The sequence below is a fragment of the Sturnira hondurensis genome, unplaced genomic scaffold (genome assembly GCF_014824575.4).
Source record: "Sturnira hondurensis isolate 20B ecotype Veracruz unplaced genomic scaffold, ASM1482457v3 Scaffold0008640, whole genome shotgun sequence".
In the NCBI taxonomy this organism is placed as follows: domain Eukaryota; kingdom Metazoa; phylum Chordata; class Mammalia; order Chiroptera; family Phyllostomidae; genus Sturnira; species Sturnira hondurensis.
Window position 1 is genome coordinate 363,174 of NW_028081271.1, and position 14,898 is coordinate 378,071.

General features: G+C 45.1%; 1 protein-coding gene across 1 annotated transcript; it reads right to left on the reverse strand.

The window, feature by feature from the left end:
* Positions 1-226: 226 nt before the first annotated feature.
* Positions 227-8,685, reverse strand: SPATA4 (spermatogenesis associated 4). The gene is made up of 7 exons (XM_037055083.1): positions 8,412-8,685; positions 7,944-8,073; positions 7,455-7,573; positions 7,119-7,339; positions 897-1,013; positions 577-651; positions 227-306 (listed from the first exon to the last, which is right to left on the reverse strand). Exons 1-7 carry the CDS (start codon positions 8,633-8,635, stop codon positions 227-229), a joined length of 966 nt encoding a protein of 321 aa, XP_036910978.1. The 5' UTR covers positions 8,636-8,685.
* Positions 8,686-14,898: the final 6,213 nt, after the last annotated feature.

Here is a 14,898-nt window from a genome sequence, read left to right on the forward strand (position 1 = left end):
GGTAAACAACCTCCCTGTTCACTTGGGAGATGAACGCCAGAGCACAGATCACACACGCTCTCCATCAAGGACCTGACGGTTGTCGGGGCCAATACAGGACACGCAGTTCAACTTGAATTTCACATAAACAACGAATAATTTTTGGTAAAAGTATGCCTTCCCCATTTCCTAAAAGTCACTGGTTGTATTACGTTCCCTCTTTGTTCACTGACTCTGGAAGCTGGCTTTACAGGTCAGGTGGTCTTGGGCAGCTGCCTGGCCTGGTGGAGCGCAGGGTGGCCACAGGCTGGCCAGGGTCCAGTGCAACTGCATTCACACATGTGGACACTTGAATTTCATGTAGTTTTCAGGTGTTGGGACATACCATCTTTTCTCTGATATATTTTTTCAGCCATAGATAAAAAACAATTCTTACAGACTCTACAAAAACAGGCCGCCGAGACTTGGGTCAGCTCGCGGGTGCAGGGGGTGCAGGGGCTGTAGTTTGCAGTGATATAAATGCTTTCAGAATTAAGAGAATTTAAGCGAGTGGCATCTTGTGATGCACCTGACTGGGATGTGTAGGTGTGCAGGTACCTGTGTCGGCCTGAGGACTCAGGCACGCCAGCTCCTGGAGAACTGTTTTGCGCTTCACCTGTTTGACACTCCCACCTGCGTGAGGATGAGTCAGAACCCAGATGGCTCCCCCGGTGGGAGGCAGGGAACGCATCCCTGATGGGACCATAGGTCCTGCTTCCTACCAGGAGCACAGCAGGCCACCAACCTGCGGCTCCGTTTCACACTGGATGCCAGACCAATATTTAACTATTGCTAAAAATTTAAATGAATGAACACCCCCAGAAATCACTTTAACAGGTAAAAAAAAAAGGTAAAAATGAAACAATAAAAACCCTTACGTAAAGCAGGAACAGCCATCGGCCTGGAAATCACTGATTTAGGTTTGTGCCGAGGGGCCCGAGTGGGAAGGCGGTCGAGAGTAAGTTCTCCCACGGTCGGTTTGACGTCAAACCAGTCTATAAAATAAACACAAATGTTGCTTCTTAAGGACCCATGGTGGCCACTGACAAAATATAAATCACCCTGATTTAGAAATTAAGCAAACTATGTAGACATCTGTTTTACCATGTTCCGAAGGGCATGAATACAGGGCTTAACAACCCTCTCTCTACCTCACTGATGCACAAAATAATTGCTTTAAAAAGTTACTTTAAAGGAAATGTCTCTGTTCTCATAAGTTTTTTGATAAATGTTTCTTCAATAATCATTTCCATATAGAAAAATGAAGAAACTGTGTGTTTACAGCTTGATAAATTTTTGGAATGAATACACCTTTGATACCATCACCCCCACCCCTTGTCTCTCCCACACAGTACCCTAAATAGAAAATATTGCCTCCACTTGTCTTCATAAGCTGGTTTTACCTTGTTTTGTATTTTATATAAATGAAATTGTATAGTGTCTGTTTGCAAGCATTTCTATACAAAAATAGTGACTTAAAATTCTTTCTGTTTTCCGTATTTCTGATTCACTAATTCTATAAGCTGCCACACTTGGGCATGGGTTTCCCCAGGTTTCTAGAGCCTCTGAAGGTCACTTCTCTGCAGCTTGCCCTTCACCGAGGCTCGAGGTGTCTAAGGTCATTTCAACTCATCAGCCGTGCCCTGCTGATGCTCGATACGATGCTGGTTGGTAGCATTCCCTGTTGGTAGCATTCCCTGAGTGGTAATTCCCATGACTAATTACTTTGGCTGCTGAAAGTTAGCAGGCTGGAAATTGTAGACTGGTTATAACAGAACACTGTCCGAGACCCTGAAGTGTTGAGGTGACCCACAGCTAAAGGGAAATTGTGTTCAGAGGAAGACACCTTGGAAGATAAGAGTTAGATAGGAGTTAGCTTTGCACAGAGATGGACCTTGAATAGAAGACTAAATGGAATAGTTGTGTTTTATTCTAGGAATCCCAACTAGAGCCAATGAGTAGAAGCAATGATGAGATAGATTAAAGTGAACATTAGGAATAACAGAGAATGATATCTGATTTGCAGTGCTAGAATTATGACTCGATCCAACTTAAATGCTGGACACCAGAACTTAAGTGGCATAGGGGGCTGGCAGGGTATGGTAATGTGTCACAGTACCTAAGGTCCTCATAGTAAAGATATTAATTTTGACCCAAGACAAATATGCATGTTAAAATTTCTACAGTAGCACTAAAAAGTAGAAATGTAAAAATTTCCAAATTAGTGGAGGGGGAAAATGTCTTTAGAAAAAAAAAATCAGTCCAAAAGAAGAAAAGGTAGGTGAGACATAAACGAGAAAGAGAACAAATTAAAAGCAAAAAGAAGGTCCTGTGAATGCACATGTAACAATAAGCAGTATTACCGCATCCATAATCATGAAAGTCACAACACATGAAATCACAAAGGGCTACGCAACAGGATCCCCCATAAAGAACAAATTGCAGGGTTGCGATGCCAGGTGTCAACACTTGTTGTAGAGCAACAGTAGTTAAGACAGTATGACCGTCGTCAACGTGCTCACATGTAGACAATGTTCACTGGAGCGCAGAGACAGACGCGAATACAAACCGAAGCTTGAACCATTTGAAAGATGAGGGCATTACAGATCAGTGGGAAAAGAACAGACTACTCAAAAGCGGATGGTGAGACACCTGACTCTCCATTTCCGTTGCAGACAAGACCTTACAAGTGTGAAAGGCTAATCTCTTCTCAGATATCTATGCTTCGCAAATAGTTCCTCCTTTGCCACAGGTTTTCTCTTTGCTCCCTGGATGGATCTCTTTGCTGGGCGGAAGCTTTCGAGTTTGATGCAACTCTAAAGCTTGTCTGTTTTTGCTTTTGCAGCCTGTGCTTTTAGTGTGATATCCAAAACATTGCCCACACAAATATCGGGACACTTTCTTCTTGTGGTCTCTTCTGGTAGCTTTAAAGTCAAGTCTTATGTTTCAATCTTTAACCCAGTCGGGGTTGATTTTTGAATACAGTGTGAGATACAGATACAATTTCTTTCTTCTGGATGTATTTATTTCATCTTCTCAATACGGTTTATTGAAGAGTCCACCCTTTCCCGTTTCTGTGTTGTTGGCACCTTTACGAAGATCAGTGGACTGTGTCTGTGTGGATTTGTTTCTAGTTTCTGTTCCGTTGGTTTATGTGTCTGTTTTCATTGCTATAGCTTTGTGGTATAGTTTGAAATCAGGAAGTATGATGCCTCTAGTTCTGGCTACTCAGGGTCTTTTGTGATTCCATAAAAATTTAATATTTTTTCTCTTTTTGCAAAGACTGCCATAGGAATTTGAGATTCAATTTGCATTGAATCCACAGGTCACTTTGGGTAGTATGGACATTTTAATGATATTTTTCTAATCCATGAACAGGGGTGTCTTTCTATTTATATCTGTGTCTCCTTTTCTTTACTTCCTCAATATTTTATAATTTACAGTGTACAAGGGGCTGATATCCAAAATATATGAGGAACACATAAAATGCAATAGCAAACAAAACAAATAACCTGCTGAAAAATGGGGCAAAGGACCTGAATAGACATTTCTCAAAAGAAGACATACGAGCAGCCAGCAGGTAAACAAAAAGGTGCTCAACACCATTAATCATGATCACAAATCAGGGAAATGCCGGTCAAACCCACAGTGAGATATCATCACACCCCGGTCAGAATGACTATTATAACAGAAGACAAGAGACTACAAAGTGCTGGTGAGGATGTGGGTGGCTGGGCCCACCTGAGCAGCCAGCATGCGCTCCCTGTTGTGAGGTCTGCACAGACTCTGTTGTTGTAGAAAGCAACACGGCCACGGGTTCCTGGGGTCAGGACACAAAAGACACAGGGCACAGTCGGCCCACTGCAAAGCTGACAAAAATCAACTCAATCCAAGGTAAGAGGTAGATATGAATCGACTAGGAATAACATAAATGCTATTCATCGATAAACTATTTTTTAATCAAGGAAATGATAAAGCAAGGCAGCTGGAAGACGGTTCCTCTCTGCGGGAGGTATACACAATGGCCCCAGAGGAGGACACGCAGGAGATGCGAAGGCGTTGTAATATTCTACTTCTTAAATTACAAAAGGACACACAAGTGTATATTCATTGTTATTGGTCTTCTAATTATACATATTCATTATATGCATTCATGTAAGATACAGTTCACAGCCATTTTTTAATGTTTGAAGACATACCAAAAATTAGAACATAAAATTTTATAAGATTAATAATCTGAGTTATTTCTCTACTCACAAATGCATAAGTAGAATAAATCAAGGAAGAAAAGCAAAAGATGACAGGAGACAGAAAAACAGACAGAGTAAATGGAGAACAAAAGCCGAAATACCTATGTCACAATTTGTGGGGGAGTTAAGTTTCTTCTCCCTCTCCTTCTTCCCTCTCCCGAGAGACAGACAAGATGGCTTTTCTGAAAATCGGCTTCACAGAGAGAGAAATCCTAATGACCTACATCTGCCTCGCTCCTGAATGGCTTGGGTGGCATGGTAATGACGGGGTCTATAAATGTCTAGAGTAAGGGAGATAATGTTCTAAGACACAAGTCATGTCCTGAGTAAGTGGGAGGAAAGGGAAGGAGAGGAGAGGGGAGGGCAGGGGAGAAAAGGAAAAAGAAAAGAAAAGAGAAAAGAAGGAAGAGTCACTTTGCCATGCTGGAACTCTGACAGCCAGTCTTTTGGACTCTTTGGGCCTGACTTGGGTGGTGCCCCTGGCACGTCTCCATGGGTGGCCCCAGTCTGCCTGACCATCCAGACAGCAACAAGGCTGCTACAAATGGAAAGGGTAACACTGATGACACTCTAGGGAGCATGTAGGGGTGAAGCAATTGTAGCCTGACGAACTCTTACACATCCCCATCCTCTTTACTACCTGGAGTTGATACGTGAACTTCTGAATTCCCACAAAATTCTACATGAAAGATTCACCAAATAGACTTCTGGCCGAGATGGAGGCATAGGCAGCACGCTGTGCCTCCTCGCACAACCAAAAGAAGGACAACAACAAATTCAAAAATGAAAAACAACCAGGACTGACAGAATATCCAACTGTAGGGCAGTCCGGCTACCAAGGAGTTAAAGAAGAAACACTCACCCAGACTGGTAGGAGGAGTGGAGACAGGCAGCCAGGTGGAGAGAACTCGTAGCAAGGTGGTGGCTGGAGGACCAGGGCAGTTCCATATTCCCATGCAGATAAACCAGGAGGAACAACTGGGGAGTGAGACAGACTCACAACCCAGGGTTCCAGTGGGGAAATCAAGCCTCAAAACCCCCGAGTGAGAACACCTGTGGGGGTTGAGGTGGAGAGAGAAACTCCCAGCCTCACAGGAGAGTCCATTGCAGAGACCCATGGGGGTCCTAGAACGTACACAAACCACCCACTGGGGAAGCAGTACCAGAGGAGCCCAATTTTCTTGTGGGTAGCGGGGGAAGTGATTGAAAACCGGCAGGGCCCAGCAAGCGGCATTGTTCACTCCCTGACCCCTCTCCCACAGATTGCATCACTACACAGAGACGTGAGTTGCCCCGCCTCGTGAACACCTAAGGCTCCACCTCTTACTACATAACAAGCACATGGAGACAAAAAAAAAAAATGGCCCAACTGAATGAACAGATCAAAGCTCTAGAAAAAATACAACTAAGTGATGAAGAGATAGCCAACGTATCAGATGCACAGTTCCAAACTCTGGTAACCAGGATGCTCACAGAATTGAGACCTAATGAGTATGGTCTCAAATTAAGGGAAAAAATGAAGGCTATGCTAAGTGAAATAAAGGAAAGTGGACACAGAACCAACAGTGACGGGAAGAAAACCAGGACTCAAACCAATGGTTTGGACCAGAAGGAAGAAACAAGAATTCAAAAAAATGAGGAGAGGCGTAGGAACCTCCAGGAAATCTTTAAATGTTCTAACATCCGAATCATAAGGGTGTCAGAAGGAGAAGAGCAAGAACAAGAAACTGAAAACTTATTTGAACAAATAATGAAGGAGAACTCCCCCAATCTGGCAAAGGAAATAGACTTCCAGGAAGTCCAGGAAGCTCAGAGAGTCCCAAAGAAGTTGGACCCACAGAGGAACACACCAAGGCTCATTGTAATTACGATTAAAGATAAGGGGAGAATCTTAAAAGCAGAAAGAGAAAAGGAGACATTTACCTACAATGGAGTTCCCATTATATCAGCTGATTTCTCGAAAGAAACCTTGCAGGCAAGAAAGGGCTGGAAAGAAGTGATCAAAGTCATGAAAGTCATGGACCTACATCCAAAATTATTCTATCCAGCAAAGCTATCATTTAAAATGGAAGGGCAGATAAAGTGCTTCCCAGATAAGGTCAAGTTTAAAAAGTTCATCAACATCAAGCCCTTATTCTATGAAATGTTAAAGGGACTTATCTAAGAAAAAGAAGATAAAAATATGAACAGTAAATGACAACAAACTCACAGTTATTAACAACTGAACCTAAAGCAAAAATAAAACCAAACACAAACTAAGCAAACAAGTAGAACAGGAACAGAATCACAGAAATGAAGATTACAGGGAGGGTTATCAGTGGGGGAGTGGGAGGGAGGGGGAAAAGGTACAGAGAGTAAGCAGCATAAATGGTAGGTAGAAAATAGACAGGGGGAAGTTAAGAACAGTATAGGAAATGTAGAAGCCAAAAAAATTATATATATAAGATCCATGGACAAGAACTAAAGAGGGGGAATACAGGTGGGAGGGGGTGTGCAGGGTGGAGGGGAATGAAGGGGGGGGTGGAATGGGACAGCTGTAATAGCATAATCAATAAAATGTATTTTTAAAAAGACAACTCTTTTTAAAAAATGATTCACCGAATAGATTTTTCTAAAAAGCAATGGGTGTATGCACTGTTGACTTTTACTTTCATCAAAAAGGATGACTTGTAACATAAACCACTGCAATGACAATAATTCACCCATTGCCAGAACAACAGAAGAATTTTCCCCTTAACGAAGTGACAGGAGAGAGAAGTGAAAAGGTGGAAGGTTTTCTTTCTTCTGTGCCCAAGAAGGCTCTCACTAAGCTTGGAAGGATTCAGTTGGGTATTTTCAAGGAACACTTACTTGGATTCAATCTTCTGCTTATTTTTCTTCGCAACATTTGTAAAAGGAAGAGGAAATCAATTTTAAATTCATTGCTGAGCACATTGGGATTACTTATTAATTCTGACACCCGAATGTTATCTTTGATAGACTTGGAAACCGTTGACCTAGGGACCAGGGGCAATTGCATCTGGTAACTATAGTCTGTGAAGTTCACGGGGTCGTCCTGGACACTTTTAATCCTGGAAATGAAAAATAAAATATTGTTGACAAGCCATGTTTTAGGAATGAGACGTATACGGTATTATCAAAAGTTTTACAATAAACTGTATTACTGGAAAATCCCAAATCACTCACTCTCGCTGTGTTAATAAGGTGTAAACTTCTTGTATCAGTATTTCAGGTACTCCTGCTTTACAGTGAATTGTTCCGTAGATTAGTTCTTTAGGTAGCTTCCATTTCTTTTTGGCCAAGAACTTTAACAGTAGAAAGAAAACATTTTCTTCATAAAAAGTTCTACAAAAATATCCAGTTATTATGGATTCACGTTCATTCCCCTTGTACCTCTCAGCAAATTTTCTGTTTAACGTGCCAATTATTGAAAGATATTATCTAGCAGGAAAAACCATGACATCCCACTCCGACTTGAAATGAGTATGCTCTGTTTCACAGGTGACTCTTGACCTAAACTTTAATAGCCTCCTCTTCAATACAAAGAAACCCACTGCCAACTCGGTAACGTTATTTCCTGCTATAGTCATACTCCTACGGAAACCCAAGACCCTGGGAACCCACCTTTTAAAACCCACGCTAAACAGTTACGAGTGTCAGCGACTGGTAATTTACCTGTTTCAACTGTTCCCAGTTATCCAACTTGACCTTTAAAGAAGTTCCATTTTGAAAGGATGACAATCTAAGTTCCCAGGGGTAATGTATAGTGAATATTTCTGCTATCAGGAAGCCATTGGAAAAATCCCTGATCCAGAGCAGTAAGGAAATGAAATGAAACATAGTTACTTGCACCATTTGCGTTATAGTTAACACCAGTCTACTATTCTGTCCTGACAGCAAGTTACTTATCCAGGGTCTCTGAAGAGCCTCAACTATTTTCTTCTAAGTCACGTAACCCTTCTCTATCAGCTCAAGTCTAGAATGGGATGATTGATGGGGTGAGTGAATGAAGTGTTTCATCAGATTGTTTTCAGGCCCGCGCCCCAGGAGCGCAGGGGTGTCTGTGGGTGTGGGGGTGGGTGTGGGTGTGGGTGATGGGCAGGGCAGGTGGCTCTGGTCCACCTGGCTTGCCTTCCCTCGCACCTGTTGACATTCCTGGGGAAGAAGGTGAGGTCCAGGCCCTGGAGCCAGCGCAGGAGGGTCGGAGACAGGCGGCAGCTCTTCGGCAGCTGCGGATACACCAGACACTTCTTAGGCCTCCCGGGGGCGGGTGCTGAGGGCTGTGGCAGAGGCGGCGGTGAAGGTAACTTGGATTGGTCTGCCGCCGGCACCTTCAAAATCACTTTTCTGCCACGGGAGGCAGCCATGGGGCTTTCTGGGTTTCTATAGCAGCACCGGAAGGGGGCGGGGCTTTTGCGAGGGGGCGGGCCTCGTGGGTGGGTGGGGCCTCGTGGGGGCGGGGCCTCAGCACTGGCGTACTGGGCCTTGCGGCTCCCACAGTTTGAGGACCCAACTCTCTGGGTTGCGTGACACCTTCCTGGCTCCTTTGGGCGTGGAGATGGTCTAGGGCATTTCACCCTTGGGAGGGCTTTCCCTCCGTTTTAATTGTCCTCACTAATTTAGAACACCCTTGAAGTTTCCATTTTGGGTGTTAGGGTTTCTCAGGCCAGCTGATGGCCTGTTTTCAGCGTTTTTTAATTTCCAATTACAGTCAATATACCCCGGGAAGGCCAGTTTTCATCCAAGCATTTTAAGGAGGCTGTGAGGAAGCTGCAGAGGACAAGGGCAGTTTTGTTGGGACATGGGAAACAATAGGGTTTTTCCCTCCTAATCAGCAACCTCAGACCCAGAGACCAAAGTAACCACACACGGTGGTTTAAGCAAGTCATGGTGGGTAGACACACCCTCGGCCTGTGGCTTCCTCGACAAAGATTATCTGTGACTTTGAAATGGTCTATTGTCTCTGTGCATCTAAGATAACATACCTTTGCGATCTCAGGGCAATCTTCCTGTCCACACCCCTTGGTGCTCGACCCCCCGGACTGACGCAGGAGCGAGGACGAGGTTATCTTGCTCCCCGCGTGCCCCCTCCGCGTGCAGTGAACGTTCCCTATCCTGTCCCCACCCATGTGAAAGAAACCTGTCTCAGGGATTTCCCCGCCTTCCTTTCTCCCACCTCCCCAATCTACCACCAATGAATTTCATGTACACCGGATTCTAATGTGTAAAATAAACTTCTAGTCTGCTCTTCTCTAGAGCATTTTCTCAGTCCACTGAGAGTTTGCTTCTCACTGTCAGTTTGGCTCAGATAAACTCTTACGAGACTCTCTGCCTTAGGCTGGACACCCTTTCCTCAACAAAACGTGGGAGAGGTCTTGAGTGTGGAGCTCTATAACATTTGGTGAAATGTTTATTTATTACATTTTTTAAATAAAGAGAACTGAAGTGAATCTGTGCATGGTTAAACAGAAAAACAAAATATGACGCTATACCAGCACTTTCTCTTTGCCCAATGAAGCTTTTCACAGACGGTCGTTCCATTCAGTGCATTTCCTCTGAGGAGCTATGTGTTACTCTGTGCAAGTCACTAGATCTTCTCTATTTACCACAATCGCCAGTAGCCACGGGCGCCTGTTTAGATTTAAATTGAAATAAAACCAAATGAGTAATGCTGGCTACACTTCAGCTGCCCAATACTCACTTGCTGCCCTCAGCTACCACACTGTCCTGCACAGACGCAGAACTGTCCGAGCAGGGAGTTCTGTGGACAGCTGTGCCCTGAATGATTTACAGTTACAATTACCTGTAGAAAGAACGTGTATCCTGAACAGATCTGCCACCGTGAAAATACGTCAGGAAGGAAGCAAGTAATTTGGCCCGAGGGATTCTCGGCGCCCTCTCGGAGGAGCTGACCTTGGATTTGGGACTTAGATGGTATGATTTGGGACTTAGATGGTATAATGATTTGAAACTGGCGAAGACACAGGTGTGGGAGGGGCAGCCCTGCTTTGGATCAGTTCTGTGGCTTTGGGCAGGTTGTTAAACCATTTTGGTCTATAAGAGATGGAAGGAAGCAGCTTAGACCTCACCGGGCTGTGTGGGAGGTGGAATGAGTCGAATACACCAGGAGCCCGGGACAGTGCACGGCACACGTATAGCTCATCGTTTCAAGACAATCATGCAAATCCGTGGGATGAAGCGGAGAGGGGATAGTTCCACACAGAATGGCTAACACGATCAAAGACACAGGGGCATGGTCTGTGATGCCAGAGGTGGCCTTTTTCTTGTTTGTTCGTTTTAATGACTCTTAGGGAATAACAACCCATTGGGGTTGGAAAAATCAGGCTTTCACATGAGGGCTAACCCAGGATTTGGGTGGTAGTGGCTAGAGAGCCAGATTGGGGCTATAGACGGGGGCTTCATTGAGGACAGCCTTGCCAAGGAGTTAGAATTCTCTCCTAAGGAACGTGATAAGCAAGCCCGCCTCCGTTTCAAACACACCCTTCTGTATTCATTTAGCCGTGTGGAGTTGGACCTCTTCAGTGCGGTGCCTCCTCTGCTGGGCGTTTTGTCAAAGTCTGCAGATAGGGGGAGCTAGAGAGGCACCACCGCCGGAAAGGCAGAGGGAGAGAGCAGGCAAGCATCGAAGCAGCAAAGCTCCACCTGCCCTGGCCGCCGGTTCCGTCTCCCACTTTTTATTTAGCCCTGTCCGAGTAGCTTTGACCATACTCACTCAGAGGCTTTGGCCACCACTGGGAAAGTGGCCCTCGGACGCCAAGGCCCAGCTTTGACTCCAGGAAGGCTCCTCTGAGCTCGGCAAGAAGACTTGGCCCCTTCCACCAGTCTGGAGGGCTGTGCCTCCAGGTTCTCGGCTCCTAGGACCCCAGCTTCTTCTCTTTGTTCTCTCGCTGTAGGGGTGGACGTTGCTTCCCGAATCATCTTTACTGTGAACTTGATGCCCCTTCTTTAGCTTCTCAGTTTTCTTCAGGGTCTGTTGCATCTATTCCGTTTATGAAATTCTTGTTGAATAGGATTCTGAGTGATACAAGGCTACGGGCCTCGAGTGAAGCTTTGTTACCAGACCAAAGGGGCCCATGCACCTGCGTGCACCAGAGCCCAGTCTGACACCACCAGGATTTTGCAGCTCAGAGAGTCAGGGTTTATCTATAGGAAGTGGCCCACCCAGGCACAGCCCATGCTAAAGACCTGGCTTCCTGGTGGCTAGGGGAGTTGGGATCTGGTCAGGGTTGTGGTGGAGGTCTCTTGAGTGGTCAGCGCTAAGGCAGGGTAGCTGGTCCTTGCATCTGCTCCTGACTCCTGACTGCTCCTCACTTCCTATGGTTTTGCTGCTTCTCTGGGCTGGGAGCTAAAACACAAATTGAGGCCCATTTTGACTCTCCCTCTGTGCTCAACAGTCCCAAGGCTTTGCTGCTAAGATTATTTGATGCTGACCAGCACCCCATTGCCCTGAGGGCTCGATGACTGAGCAGACCTGCAGGGGAGACGGAGGCAGGTGACTCAGGGTGCCAGACCAAGCCCTTCTGAATCAAAAGGAAAGAATGGAGATAAAGTCTTATTAAAGAAATGAAGTTTCTGTGAATGAGCGTTTCCCCCACCATGAGCTCATACACGTCTTACTCCGGCGTCTAAGAAACTTGCTACCCCCTGGGCATCAGACCCGGTCAGTGTGCCATCATAGACAGAGTGGACCACGTGGGGTCCTGTGGGAGGTGAAGACACTCAAACCCCCCTGCTGACCTTGTGGCAGAGAGCCAGAGAATGGACTTGACTTGCAGCAAGATTGGGAGTATGCAGTACCCGACCTGCTAGGTCCAAGGAGACGGATGTGGTAGTTCTTGCAGGTTGACGGAGCCGCAGAACGTGCTTGCTACCTGATAAGCAGAGGGACAGTCGCCAGGGGCCGTGGCAATTGACGCCAGTAGATACTTCAGACGCAAACGCAGCTCTAAGTGGAGTGACCTCTGTTGAGTTTACAATAATCTATAGTCACCCTGTAAAGTCCATCCACTTCCACATCTGTCAGGGAGCCTGCGAAGTCAGTGTTTGTTCCCGACCTGTCAAAAGAACACGCATGGCTTCACTTGATGTGAATGTTTTGTTGAGTGAGGAAGGGACTGTTCTCCCACCTGGAGCCTGCCAAGGGCAAGTGTGAGGCACTGGCAAGTCAGCGGCTCGCAGTACAGCACGTAACAGGCCAGGGGGTGGGGCCACTGTTTCCTATTGCAACTGGTTGCTGGAAGCTGACGCTTTCTCATTGCGTAAGCTCACTTGTCCATGGCCGCTTAGCTAGGAAGATGCGAGGCCGCACTGACATGAAGAAGGCTTGGGGTTTTCTTTATAGTCAGAGTAGGGGCATTTGCCTCCTTCTGAGCTGTGTCCCTCAGCCTAGCCTGTAACCGCACTGAGGGGATGGTTGGCTTCCCTGTCCATGCCTTTATTTTATTTTCCAGTTTGGTCAGCATCTGAGCAAGAAGGAGAAGTGCTAATTACTGGGTTACTATTTCAAAAGATGCAAAAGAATATATAAAACAAGGAAGGGATTAAGAAAAGGTGGAAGGCAGTATGCACATTTCTTTTAAGACGTAAGCCTGATGATGCTTATCATAAATTCTGATATTTTCTTTCCATATTCATCCTAGATATCAGAATGCAGCAGGATTTTTATAAATTTTAAATACTTAACTCACTGAAGTTTGATGGAAACATTTTATGTCTCTATTTGTGATCTGTAAATCAACAGTACGCGGGTAAAGTTTCTCAAAAGTTGGAGGCGTCTATGGGATTGTTCGTTAAAAAGTTGTTTTATTCTGCACCATAACTTTAATTTAAGATTCATTGACATCTGCTGGTCTCATCACCTGGGTGTGGCCTTGAACTACCATTGTCTTCGGCTATATTTAAGCTGAACGCCTTGGAGTCTCACACATTATTTTATAATTGTCAGTGGATGGTGGACTTTCAAAGGTGATTATACAAAAAGACTCTGGTCCAGTTTCTAAGATGCTGGTGATGAGGAAATAAATAACTTGCCCCCCTCACACTGCCTCCCAATAATTGTTTTAAGTTGAAAGTCACAGCCATAAGATGCAATAAATTAAACATGAATTGGAAGCACCCTTTTCATTTAAACAAGCAGAACTGTAAACTTAAGAACACATCTATCACCTAAATTACTACTCATCTATTTTATGTTTCAATGTCAGAGTCAACTTCTTAAAAAAGACTGCAAGATATAATCATTTACTTAAATATTTTAAGATCTCAGATGCTAAAAGTAGTTTCAGCTAATTCTGAAGCCAAGAGTCTCGGGAGTTTTTCTCCCCCTCGGGTGACTCACTCTGTCGTGTTCAGGCCAGACTCACATTAGAGGCACTTTGCTCAATAGCGTGTTCAGATCCATCAGGCCACTTCGTGTCTCCATCTGTACAGATGAAACTGGGTAATGTTCACCCCTGTAATTGTAATTACAGCTCATGGTCAACTCAGTCACAATTGACAATGACTGTAATGGGCTATAATCATTACTTAACAAAGGGAAACACCAAGAGGAACAGATATCTCTCTCCCTCCAGAAATACCCCAAAACTTAAAATGAAATCTTTCTATGTACATGTACTGTTGGTGTAGAAATGAATTGAATTGCTATAGAGTGACTGGCAAATGTGTGAGGCCCTTGGATCTTCCACTCTGGTCCTTGCTCATGCACTTGGAAGTCGGGGCCACCTGTCAGCTGGGTTTGTCATCTTCAAGGAGGCTAGCCGGGGCGACTAAGAGGACAGAAGCAGAAGGTCCAAGGTCCCCAGAGCTTAAGCTCGGCAGGAATCCGATATCTCTTCCACCATGTTTTTCAGTCACAGCAATAACAGAGGACCAGTCCAAATTCAAGAGATGTGGAGAAAATAGACTCCCACTCTTGACGGAAAGCAAGGGAAAGTCACAATGCAAAGGGGTGTGACAGTGGAACTACAGGGGACACTTTGCAAACAATGTACTCCAGTTTTCCTGTGTCCTTGGGCCTTAATCAAGTGGAATCTGGGTTGGCACAGGGGACTTTCCCACAAAGGGTTCAAGACAATAGAGGGAGAAGTTACACCTCCTGCCAAGGAGAAAGTTCATCCTGCCTTTTGCCTGTGACTGTACCTTCTGGTGTAGTTTTTGTTAAGTTTTTAAGTCTCAGAATAGGGGGAAGAGAAAGGTCCATCTGACTTATCTAGAGAGAAAAAAATCCCCCAAGAAGGATGTTATTTATTGGCAAGTTTACAGCGCCACGGGAGAATGGGAACAGGTACAGAATTTGCAGGGCACACTGCAAAATAAAAACGTGGGCATGTTGTTCAAAAGTGAGAATCCCCAGATGAAGACGGCAGACCATCAGCCAGGCATGGGGCCCTCTCTGTGCAGGGTCCTGGACCAGAGAGCAGCCCATTGCCACAACAATAGGGTAGGTGAGTGGGTTGGTCACGTGATTTTCCCTCTGCATACACAACCAGAGAAAACCTCTGTGAGACTCTTTTCCAGTCCTTCAATGGTTCTTCCTAAGGAGGACATAACTGGAAGTAGAAATGCTGCCTTCCACCCGCTGCTCGAGACCATTCCGTTGAGGACTAAA